The 13,178-nt window shown below is 30.9% G+C and overlaps 1 protein-coding gene across 1 annotated transcript; it reads left to right on the forward strand.

Moving 5' to 3' along the window:
* Positions 1-3,429: 3,429 nt before the first annotated feature.
* On the forward strand, positions 3,430-5,716 carry LOC129289436 (expansin-A4-like). Its single transcript, XM_054926211.1, has 3 exons — positions 3,430-3,649; positions 3,820-4,138; positions 4,982-5,716. The coding sequence occupies exons 1-3, from the start codon at positions 3,502-3,504 to the stop codon at positions 5,289-5,291; spliced, it is 777 nt and encodes a 258-aa protein (XP_054782186.1). The 5' UTR covers positions 3,430-3,501; the 3' UTR covers positions 5,292-5,716.
* Positions 5,717-13,178: the final 7,462 nt, after the last annotated feature.

A 13,178-nucleotide genomic window follows, 5' to 3' on the forward strand; every position in this document is an offset into this window, starting at 1 on the left:
TTACTCTCTTCAGTAGTTAGTGTACGATATTTTCAACCATATTAAAAAAATTAATTTTTTTATATCATAAGAAAAATAAAGTATACTTTTGTTTTTATCTTCAACTTTAAATAATGATATAACTATATTAAATACTTTTATACTAATCAAAAAAGGATAAAATTAAAAAATAATTTAATTATTACATAATATCTTACGTGTTAAACCAAAATTATTTAGAAAATATCTTACCAATATGATTAGAGGTAGGGGTGAGCAAAACCGAATCGAAACCAAAAATCGAATCGAATTTTGTCTATTTGATTCGATCTATTTGATTTTTCGGTTCAATTTAATTTTTTATTTTAAATATTTCGGTTGATCGGTTTGATTCGGTTAGCAAAATTTAAAATCGAATAGACCGAATCGACTGAATTATATATAATTTATTAATTTATAAATTATATTTAATTTATAAATTATTTTATTTTTATTTTTATTTTTTATTTTAATAAAGAATAAAAAATAATAACATCATTTGAAACCCCATTTCAATCAGTCACTCTCATCAGTAGGTGTTGTGACTAGATTATGAGGCCATTATTTGATCATCGGTGTTTATTTGTGGTTGTTTATTTGATTATCCATGCGTTTATAATATTTGGTCTTTATATCATATGAGTGTAATTAAAATGGGCTCATATTGAAAAAAATGAATAGAAAAAAAGGCACAATTTTGTAGTATTATTTGTTTTAATATTTAAAAAATGGGCCCAATTTTAATAGCTAAATACGAAATCGAAAAATTGAATTAACCAATCGAACCGAATTATCAAATTTCGATTCGGTCGTTGTTCGATTCGATTGGCTTATTCGATTCAATTCGATTTTCATTTTTAATGTTATTCGATCGATCGATTTTGCATATTTTGGGACCGAACTGAACCGACTGATGCTCACCCCTAATCAGAGGGAGTACTTTCAATAGAAGGGAATCTACATTTGGTGCTCATCGAATGCTCATCAAGCATGGGCTAGTCTTGGCATTTCATTCCTCTATTAAACAATATCTGTCATTGATTTAAGTTAATTTTTAGGTCATTTTAATATTATATTTATTAATATAAAAATTGCAAAAAAAAAAAACTAATGTTCAACGTGGATTGTCTTCAATTCTCATCACCATAGTACTTATAACTTCTTTTGAATCATTCAAATTCAAAATTTTTTATTTTACATTTATTGAAATAAAAATTTATAAAAAAATATAAATTTTTTTAATACATATATTTATTACCAATCTGGCCATTACAAATTTAATTTGGAGAGTTCAATTTAACATTAAAATTTGAATGTATTCTGAATAGTTTAAATATAATTTGGATAACTTAATTTAATATTAAAAAATTTATAATTTTTATAAATTGATTATTTAAATGTGATTTGCATAGTTTAAATTTAATATTAAAATTTTTATAATTTTTATATTAATAACTAAAATATTAAAATTACTTAAAAATGAATTTAAATAAATTATAAATATCATTTCAGAGTAGCATGAATGGCCAGGGTTGGCCAAAGCCTGATGGCTTATTTTTGTTCTGCGCCGAACAAGTTGAGAGAAGCAGATCTTGTCCCTCGCAACGACGATATCTTTCATTTAATTTTTAATATATAAATGAATTATTGCGGTTAATAAAACTTGCAAAAAAAGGAAAAAGAAAAGAAAAGAACCTAGCATATTATGAATGATTAATCATATTACGGTGATAAGTACCAAGAAGAATAAATGGAGTAATATCTAACTTTGGTTCAGGACAAGTTGCACAAAAGCAGAAATTAATTATACTCTCTCCGCCGAATGAGGAAGCTTGAGTTTGACAACATGCTTGTGGAAAAACATCAGGTACCATATTTTTTCTGACTTCATTGTGAAATCACAAGCTGGTCTTCTCTGATTCAATTTTGAGATGCTTTTATTCTCATATCCTTAGCCATGTCCTTCCCTTGTCTCTACCCTCAAATTGTACTCCCACTTGCCCTATTTTCCTCTCACCCAACAAAAATTACAAAACCAATACATAAAATATCTCTCTCCATATATATGTTGAAGTTTATAAAATTCATTTAAACTAAAAACAGAAGCTGAGAAAATACTATAAATGTAAGGCTTTTCTTTTATTTACGCACATAATATATTATATAAAAATACTCCCTCTATTAAAAAAGGTAAGGTATTTTTTAAGAATTGGATGTTAAAAAATGTAAGATATTTTTAATCTTTCGAGATGTAATTATTATTTTTTTAAATATCCATATTAATAGTGACTTTATATTTATTATAAAGTGTTTAATAAAGGTAAATATAAAAAAATAGGATTAGTTTGAAAATAGGTAACTACTTTATTGAGGGTAAAATTTGGTTAAAAATACTTTATATTTTTAAACAGAGGGAGTAATTATTAAAAAATATTACTTTTAAATATGATATAGTAGGAGTACTTTTTAAAAGTTGATAATTTTTTTAAAATATATTTAAATTAAAAAACTAGAAAATCTTGTCAATTTATAGGATTAAGAATGGTTGAAAAATTAAAAATAAAATAAGGTTTCCACGAATGAAAAAAAGAAGAAGGAAATAATGTAGTGCAAGATATTAGATTCTCTTGGCACTTTAATTTGGCTCTCCCGAAAAGGTACCTCGTCAAGAAAGCAAAATGGACGGATTAAATAAAAGATTTGAGCTTAAAAATTGAAATTTAGGGGATTATAATATTAATTTATTATAAATATTATACAAATATTAATGAAAACTCCGAATTAAGAATGTTTTATTAATAATAAATTACTCAAATATTCACACACACACATATTTGAATCATTTATGATTCAAACAAAAAATAATACAATATTGTATTAATTTTAAAAATAAATAAAAGATCCACATAATTTCAAAAAATTAAAAGACTTATAAATTATTAAATTTTTTTTATTGCTCATATATATTTTTTTGTTGAAGGCAATCATGACCAAGATAAAGTAAACTAAATATGGATACCTTATTTTTCAGTAAAAATTTGAATCTTGATTTATTATATCGTGACAAGCTAGCCCCTAGCCCACTGCTAAATCCAATCCTGTTATTCATTATTAAATTTCTTGACTATTGATATTAATTTTAAAACATAAGTTTGCAATATGAATATTTTAATTTTAAAGATCCTCACTTATAATTGTAATATAATAACATCAAAAATAAAAAATAATAAGTTGTATTATTCTAAAATATAAAATTATTATTAATATTAATATTAATAATAAATATAATTATTCTAAACCTTGTATAATGCATGTGAGGAGGGGGAAGGGACCAAGATAATAATTTGAGAGTACAGTGATAAGCAGATTCGCTCCCTGGCCTCCCTCCTTAAGTACCCTTCTCCTTCACACTTCACAGCACCTTCCATTCCTCTCTCATACCAACTCAACCTGCCTTGAAGCCTGCCTCTCTCTCCCCACACAATGGCTACAATGGCTATTCTCTGCATTGCTACATTGTTCTCTCTTTTCGCTGCCGCCACTGCTCGAATCCCCGGAGTTTACACCGGCGGTCCATGGCTCAGTGCTCATGCCACTTTCTATGGCGGCAGCGACGCCTCTGGAACTATGGGTACTTACTTACCCTCGCCGTTCCCTTCTTTAATGTTGCATCTACAATATCTGGATTCACTCTCTTTTACCATGAATTTGAGATCAATTCCCTTCGTGACAGAGGTTTCCCCAATGTTCTTCAAGCAATTTACTCAACGAGCGTCGTTAATTTTGGTTTGTTGATTTCAGGTGGTGCTTGTGGTTACGGGAATCTGTACAGCCAGGGCTACGGAGTGAACACGGCGGCTCTGAGCACGGCTCTGTTCAACAATGGCCTGAGCTGTGGTGCGTGCTTCGAGATCAAGTGCGTCCAGGACCAGAAATGGTGCAACCCTGGAAGTCCTTCCATTATCGTCACCGCCACCAATTTCTGCCCTCCCAACTTCGCTCTTCCCAACGACAATGGCGGATGGTGTAACCCTCCTCGATCGCACTTCGATCTCGCCATGCCTGTCTTCCTCAAGATCGCTCAATACCGCGCCGGGATCGTCCCCGTCAGTTACCGCCGGTAAGTTGACTGTTTCAATTTTTGGTTGATTTTGCAGTATCGTCTGTTTTTCACCAGGTTTTGTTGCCCTGTTTGGATACTCTTAATATAATGCTATACTCTGTCTGTGTGTGTATTACAATATTCTGTTTGGATACTCAGGAACGAGAGCGAACCATCTCTTCGCTCCCTTAAGTTTGCTTTTATTTTAAAGTGGTTTAAACCAATCTCATAATTTATTATGATAATCAGAACACTCTGTTTTATGACTAGATTTGAAAAACTGACCAGTGAAATATGCAGTGTTCAACTATTCATTGACTCATGATTATAGTTCTTTTGGTTCTGTGTATTGTACAGAGTTGTTCTTTCCGCTGACTATTAAACAAGTCAAAAAGTGAATCTCTGATTCCGCCACCGTATCTCCTGCATAATGAAACCTTCATCTACAGTTTTCCTCTTCTAATTTCAAGACCGAAGAAGCATACCAAACGGAACGATAGCAAAAGATGTTGAAAATCTTGCTCATTTTCTTTCAAGTGTTTTATTCGGAAACAAACAGCTGCTTAGACAGACCCATTCAAGGTTTCGTCATTTTGCCCAAACAGAGCCAGCCAAAAGACTGAAAGCCCCTCCTTAGACTCTTTTTCTGCCCATCACCGCCTCAAATGACCATAATAACCTCAAGCTGCAACAGCTAACAAGTAGTAACAGCCCACCAGGAGATCACCCATCGTTCCAACACGTAAATTTGGTTCTTTGGACAATTGAACTCTAAGGGCATATTAGTAAAATATATCACATACAAAATTTTCAACGGACAATCACAGTTCTAGTAAAATTTATTCATTTGTTTATTTACAGGGTGGCATGCAGAAAGAGAGGGGGAATCAGATTCACGATCAACGGTTTCCGTTACTTCAACTTGGTACTGATCACCAACGTGGGGGGTGCAGGGGATATCGTGCGCGCGAGCATCAAAGGATCTAAAACAAACTGGATGAGCATGACTCGTAACTGGGGGCAAAATTGGCAATCCAACGCCGATTTGGGTGGGCAGGCTCTTTCCTTTAGAGTCACCGGCAGTGATAGGCGCACCTCCACTTCCTGGATCGTGGCACCACCTAATTGGCAGTTCGGCCAAACCTTCATGGGCAAGAATTTCCGTGTCTAGCTATGCACTCGTCCATCTTTTCTTCCATCGTTCTTATGTAATTTTGACTTGTTTGGTTCAGTTTCCCATCCTCAACTTTCCATCATTTTCCCGGGAAAGTTTGAGGTAGGTTAGTACTTAGTGGTATCAACAGAAGAGAGAGAATGGGTAGTTAGAAAAAAGAGTGAAAGTGACGTTTATGGTTATGTGAGTTTTATTGTTTATTATTATTATTTTTGTTTGGGTGGGGACTGAAGCGGAATTGGTCAAAAAGTGTCAGTAAAGTGTGATGGTTTGCTGGTTTGTATTAAAATGCCCAGCAATGTAATTTTACTTTTCCTGGGTCTGAAAGTGTGTAAGATGCTGAGGCGGCTGCAAGATTTTGCATGTAGCCCGCAACTCTAATTAATGATTTATATATAATAATATATTTAAGTTTTAATTCAGTTGTTTTATTTTCTTTCAATTCCCTAATTTGATTTTGGCATATATATCCAAGGAATGAAGCCTCCATTTGTGCGGTTGGTAATTGAGAATCTATTTGTTTTCTGCTTGGAAGTGCATGTAGCTCATGTGACACATGGTAGGGTTAATCTTCATCTCCATATAACATGAGATTATCCGACATATCGATGAGCACCTTTTTTTTATTCTAACAAATAATACAAAATTACAAATGTGATTTCTTAAGACTTTCTATATTATATATAAATAGGTTAAAAGATAAATTTACTTTTAGACTAAAGGTTTATGAGCATTTGAACTTATAAGCTCGTTTTTTTTGTTACAATTTTTTTAATATTTAAAAACAATGCAATATTATCTTTATTATTAATAAAAATTAATTTTGATAGTTAGTTAATTAGAAAATTATAAAAAATGATGTTAAAAATTATAAAAAAGAACCAAAATAATTACAGAAAAAACCCAAAGTACCATAAAAGAAAATTGATGAATAAGGGTACTTGTATTCCCAAAGCATTTGCTCCTTAAACACTTAGTATTTACAATCAAATAAATTGAAATGGCTTACGTCTTTGATTATCATTAACCTGTACTTAATGTTCTTTGAATTTGGTATCGTGTGTGAAAAAAATCCTCTTAATTTTTAAATTTGTGTAAGTAAGAAAAATGATATGTTTTAAGAATGATCTGCAATGGCCTAAAATTTGGAAAATTATAGACATAGGAGTATAACTTAATTAATTAGTTTATGAGATGATGAGTATAAATTAATTAGTTCATGAGATGATGAGTATGAAATAAAAAAATTAGAAGAATTTGTTGTTAATCAATATTTGAATGTGGTGCATGTTTGAATTGGCCTTGTTTGTTACTTGTTAGCTTTTGGTAAAGCGGAAAGATAAAAGTAAAAAAGAATCGTGTGAATGGTATTGTGACGGTTAAAGTTTAAAGGAATACAAGGAAGGGAAGTTGCGACACACCTTCCTCGATCTTCCTTTCTTTTCTTTAATTTGCCCCAAAAAAATTATGATATATTCCTATGGTTTCATTCTGTGCACCCCTAGCAAACTTCAATTTTCTTCCTACCCCCATTTTTTAAATACAAATATTCTCTATGATATTTTACATGAATCATTTCTAATTACCTTAATAGAACTAAAAAAATAGTTAAATTATTGATGTTGTTATAATATTTTTTTTAAATTTTTTCTTATTAAATACATCAAGTTTTAAAATACTTTCTCTCTCATATGTAACTTTTATTTTACTTATAAAAATTGTAAAAGAGTAAAATTAAAAAAATAATTAATTATCTACCTTTTATGTAAAAAGACTTTTAAAAAAGTCTATTAATTTCTTCTAGAAAACGATTTATATATAAAACGGAAGAAAGTAATGAATTATTATTTCATTAAATTATTACTAAGTAAATATTTTATTTTGTATAAAAGATTAAAGATGTATAACCGGAGGAACGATTATCTTAGAAGCCATATTGTAAGAAGGGTTCTCCAATTTATCCCTTACACAAAAGTCTATAATTGGTTAAAGCCTAATACGGATAATTATCTCTCTCTTTACATGTATAATATAATTGCACACTCCCTCTATTCACTATTATATTCAATTTTGAGACAATGTCCCAAATTTGCTTAGCAATTGCTGCCTCATTCCACACATAATTTTTTTTTATCACACACACACAGACACCAAGACTTCCATTTTTCTTTTGGCAAGAAAACTTTATCCCAACTCTCACAAGCCACGATTCTAACATTCTTCTTTTAACCCTAATGGAAAGCTCTGCAAACAAAAAGATTCAACCTTTCAAAATACTATTTGGTAGTATTCCTTTTTCTTTTGTATCAAGCTTAGGCTTGCCTTTGTAACCCAAAAAAAAAATAAAAATAATAAAAGACGTTGGCCTGGTAAATCTGCATTGAGAATAATACAGATAAGTTCCCCGATTTTTATTTTTAGAATATTTTTTAACCAGAAAAATTTAATTTAGATTTTTTTAAAATAAAAAAGATATAGAGAGTGAAAATATATAAGAGATTAATGTATTCTCTTTTAATTCACTTCTTTTATCGTCTGAATTTAATTTAAAATATTTGATATTTCTTAAAACGATTAAGTATTCAAGTTTTATGAATAGAAAAAATCATGCATATATCAGGAGAATTACCTTCGAAAATACTGTCTTTAGATTAGATATTATTGAATAACAAATAGTTGCACACTTGTACTTTAAAAAGCATTAATAGTTGCATTCTAAATATTACAATATTATTTTATAATAAATTAAAGTTCTAGAAAAGTGTCTGTTAAATTAATATTAGAATCCATCAGGGAAAAAAAAATAAAGAAATTAAACTTAAATGGTACGGATACAATTTAGGTGACTGAAGCTTCGTTGAAATGCAATTTCTTGTTGAATAAGTTAGAGCTTTATGGCCCCTAAAGGAGTTAAAAAGAAAAGAAAAGTTAGCTTTCCAAATATGTTTAAAGAAACCTTTAATAGTGACTTTCAATGTTACTTTCCGAGTATTAAAGAGTGACAATATGATGACACACACACTTTCATAGCAAGACATTTGGATTAATTAGTACATATACTATTAAATGTGAAAAAAATAGTTAAACAAAGTTTGGCCTTAAAAATTTTTGAGCTGACTCATCAGACCTGACCCCAAATATGTCTTTACCGAAGGAGAACGCAAGCTATGAAAGCTATCTTCCAGATATTTAGCTCACTTTTTTTTTTAACTTCGTATTTGTTACCTGATTAAAGAGACAACTTGGGATAGAGATTAGAGAAAAGAGACAACTACCAGACAAGAGAAAAGAAAAAGAACATTCAAAACTGGGGATGTGTGGCTATCGTGTCCATGAGACTCAACTCAACTCAACATTCAGACCATGACTCAGTTGGTATAAAAATATCTCACGTTCAATTAGAAGAATCTCTGGTAACTTTGATAGAGATGAATCGTAAGAGATTTTTTCTCAAATGGCTTGGACAAAAAGGGGCAAAAAATTTATTCTTGAGATGGCTTGATTTTTACAAAAGGAATTGGTCTCATGAAGGACGGTGCAATATAATTCTTGTTTCTGATGATAAGATATAGAAGATGCCGTGCGCAACACAAGGCATAAACCGTAAAAGAGGAAAACTCCGTTTGGTTTCCGAGAAAAAACTACATATAAGCAGGCATTTATGCCTTTCCTATCTTATCTCTAAAGCCAAAAAAACTTTAGTTCAATCAATATGAGCCAAAGAGGATCATCAACATTGGGTTTTTGACGACGTACGTGATCGAAGTAGTGATTTGGTCAAACTGATCTTAAACGTATCTTCTTTTAACCTTTTCAGCTTTCTCTTTTAAAACTCAATTTATAAAGTCATATATCTCACAAGAGCCTCAAAAAGCTTTCATGCTTAGCTTCACCAAAATCAACAAGTAACCTTTATTTTAACCTTCTTTTTTTGAGTAATCACAAGAAATAGAATCCGTTAATGGCAAAAATTATCTCCCCTGATATATTTTGAGAGAAAGATAGACATTTTTCAACTAAATTGCTATATATATCAAGATTGAAATTTAAATTCCTAATCACTTATTTAAATGACTAGAATTCTTACAACTCACATCAATTTTAGTTGGTTATAGTCCTTAACCTTTTGTTCATCTGAGAGGGGCATCAATCAATGAAAAAAAAAAAATCCAAGAAAATAGTGTAAAGGTTAAATTAGTAATATTTTAATGCTTTAACTCTTCTTTTCCGCGTTTCAACTGGATTTTTTAACTTGAGAAAAAGTTTGGGAATAAAAACTTTCGAGCTTCTATTCATCTTCTAGTGTTTTCCCCACAATGAATTCCATTTTTTTCTGGCTCCTTCACTATCAAAAAAAAAAAAATTAGGGGACAAGATTTTCAATTTTTTTTTCTTTTAAATGTAGGGGATAAGATTCGCTCAAAGATATAGTATTGGGCTACATGTCATTGTATTTCATCATATGGCACGATATGTGGATTGGACTCAAAGACTGATGGCCCATAGGATATTTTAGGTACGGGCCATGTGTGCGTTAGTAACATGGGCTTTTCTAAAGTATTCAATTAACCTATTTTATTATTTTTTAATAATAAGGGAGAAAACAACATGAAGCCAAAACAACTACCTTGTTTATACTCTCATTATTTAGTAATACTTATATAATTTTTATTGTAGAAAATATAATTTTTAATTTAGTTTCTCAACTTTGACTTAGAATAACTAAGTTCTTGTTTGATAAAAGATTTTGAAGGTTGGAATTGGAATTAAAATAGAGAAGGCCCATTTTCACGTGTTTGATACGAGTTTAAGAGCAACGCTTGAATACTACTTTCATGTATGGGTCTCCTGCTAGATTGAATTGGCCTGAACTAAAACAAACCAAAATCAATGAAAAGAAGGTCTGTTTTTTTTTTTTTTGAATTTTTTTATATTTTTATGATTTATTATATTTATCTCTTAATTACTTTTACTCTTTTTATTATGATATAACAAAACCAAATGAGGGTTGTCCAAATCAGAAATTAGACGTTGCTGTTATTGATGCTTAACATGGGCAAAAGAAAGTTCTACCTTTTACTTTCGTGAACATTTGGCCCAAACAAACAGGTTCCAAGTCCAAACTTGAAGATGCATTCAAGCTGCTTGAGAAAATGGATCTGCGACTTCTTCAGATATCAGAAACGATCAGAGACAAAGAAGTGAAAAGAATGACAATTTAATGGAAAGATTGAAAGAACAATGGTTTCAGTAATTAATCTTAATATTCTGTATGTGTGTTTTCTGCATATATATTGCAGTTTCGTCGTGAAAAGGTGCTTTCTATGTCGTGAGTTCTTGGGGGAAAAAAAAAAAATCTGACCTTTACAGACTCAATCTAAGTACTCAAGGGAAAAAGGACTCGGTCTCACTGACTCGCTTGTATATGGCGCTTGATTATTTTTCTCTTCCATAACCTTACGCATCAGAAGAAAAGCTTGAAAAACATGTAAGAACAAAATCCAAACTAATCTAGATTATATTCTCTCTTGATTATCCAGATTGGTGTATATCATGTCCGGAATTAATGGTTGCAGAGGTTGAACTTCCGGATTCAGCATAAGACCAAAAACTTGGCCCAGGAGAAGCAAATGTACAGGGAGATGAATGTGAGCCAGAGGAATGATGCTTCGACTTCACTTATGGCAGATCTTAGTGACGCTGTAATCTACATAATCTACCTGACAGCTTTTCTTTTAAACAGATTATAAAACTGTCCATAGTGTATTGACTTCATTTTTATATGATCTATCTATTAATGCCCGTTCGTTTTTGTCATCTGCGTTTTCATGAAATAACTATATATAGTTGTGGACGATCCCGAGAACATATAAATGCTGCTATATATCAGCCTACAAACAGAAGAAATATGACAGACTAGTTGAAGAAATCAAACACTTTCAAGTGACGAGGAAGATCTCAGAAGGGTCAAGGAAGACGATGAGAAACTTAGTCAAGGTAGATTACGTAATGCTCATTTAATTTGTTTTTCGAGAAATTAAGTTTGTTTTAGACAGTTTTCTTGTAAGTTCTAATGAATGTAATCTGGCTGATACATTCATGGTTTTTTTGACTGGTGATATGCGATGATTTGACGGATATGGGAAAGAAAAAGAGAGAATTTGAGATCAAAGTTGAAGTGTTTGAGAAAGAATTAGAGGGCATAAATGAAGAAATATGGTCATCTCAGGAGCAGTTAAAAGACAAGCATCACAGGAAAGTAGCTTCTCTCTTGATTCATGAGCGTCAGGAAATTCTTGAATGGTGGTGCCTCAGACATGGCAACTTGAAACATGGTTCCATTGACTCGAATATTATCAATGCGGATGTACAAATGGAAAGGCATGTTTATACTGGGCAAGAACCTTGTTTGAATAATGTTCATGGTTTTTATATGTGAGGGAATTAAGGATCTCAAGTACGAATTTGGATCCTCCTTTGTTAAATGCTTTCTCTGACTTTTTTATAAGCTCTTGTTAACTACTTTTATGAAATTAAAAAAATTATTAAAATTATTTTATATTTGAATAGCTAAAAGGTAGCATTGTATTGTTTGCACATGTCTGAAATGTATATGATCCATTATTTAATGACTGCATGATATTAAACTCAACTTGTGTTAGTTGGTCAGATTAGTGAACCGCTCCTTTGACCGATTTAGTCAATAGTTTTTAACGAGTCAATAGATTATATATATATATATATATATATATTATTTTGTTGAGTTTGAAACAACATCATTTTTTGGCCCAAAAAAAAAAACGACATAATTTTTTCTTATAACAAGAAAGAATATCATTTTCAGTTAATCATAACTGGGTTGACCTTGGTTCAATCATGATTTGGACTGTTGACCCTTGAACCAATACCTCTATTAACGATAGGTCTAAATTTCAGTACTTTGAATGTCCATGAGAGAGACTTGATTCAACGTTGTCATGTTTTCCTATATTGTACAAGCGTTTGAACAAAACTCTGCTATAAGGCATTAAACCTAGCTCTAACATCTGATTTATCTGATTTCGAATAAGAGAGAACAATAAAAATTTTCACTGAAAACTATTAGTTTCCTTCTTATAATTAATTATACGTTGGTTCCATTAATTGTCGTTTGTAGAATCACCAAGTAAATTGCTGTCTGTCCAAAAGCCTTGCCTGATGTTTAGTTGAATTAATTTATTAAAAAAAAAAGGAGTGCCCCCCCTCTTTTTTTTTGGTTGATAAAACTGAGATATCATATCAGGAGGTATCAAATGAAAACGAATTGAGGAAATCGATAGTATTTGTATAGGATTCAATAACATAGATAAATGAATCAAAAAGAAAAGGAATCGAGTCAGAATTTTATCAAACTTGGATGGTGTAGAGTCTTTCCAACCATCCACATGAGAATAAACTATTAAAGCCTCTATATTAAAGTGCACAGTAAATGCACTAAAAGAGGAAGAGAGATTTAAAGAATGAAAATGACTTATCGTTTTAGCTTCTGGCTTAAGTCTTTATTTATAGGTTCAGGAACTTCTCATCAAAAAAGGAAGACCTAATTAGACGTTGTTTCCTCATTATGAAGGGAATAATCTGATTAGGATCATTGCCATTAATGTGAGGATAACTGCTTCATTAGTTGTGATATCAATTAGGATATTAACACGATTTAATCTTGATTTGGGTTAGCTCATAATGACCCGAATATTCTGCAATAAGTATCATAGTGGCTGTAATATTCTTACAATTTGAAATAATTTCTACCAAACCAAATTAAGAATACATATCAAATATTTATTATTTTCAATGTTTTTTTAATAATAAATGCACTTTAAGGGTAACTTATGCATTAAGGGGGAT

Source organism: Prosopis cineraria, unplaced genomic scaffold (assembly GCF_029017545.1).
Source record: "Prosopis cineraria cultivar Desert tree isolate PC_DT_omini unplaced genomic scaffold, ASM2901754v1 PC12, whole genome shotgun sequence".
Classification (NCBI taxonomy): domain Eukaryota; kingdom Viridiplantae; phylum Streptophyta; class Magnoliopsida; order Fabales; family Fabaceae; genus Prosopis; species Prosopis cineraria.

What these genes read in the sequence shown, in the direction of transcription:
- LOC129289436 (XM_054926211.1), top strand. Translation starts at nt 3,502, where the DNA reads ATGGCTACAATGGCTATTCTCTGCATTGCTACATTGTTCTCTCTTTTC. An exon ending in CGACGCCTCTGGAACTATGG is followed by an intron (nt 3,650 to 3,819) that starts GTACTTACTTAC and finishes TGTTGATTTCAG; the next exon opens with GTGGTGCTTGTGGTTACGGG. An exon ending in GTCCCCGTCAGTTACCGCCG is followed by an intron (nt 4,139 to 4,981) that starts GTAAGTTGACTG and finishes GTTTATTTACAG; the next exon opens with GGTGGCATGCAGAAAGAGAG.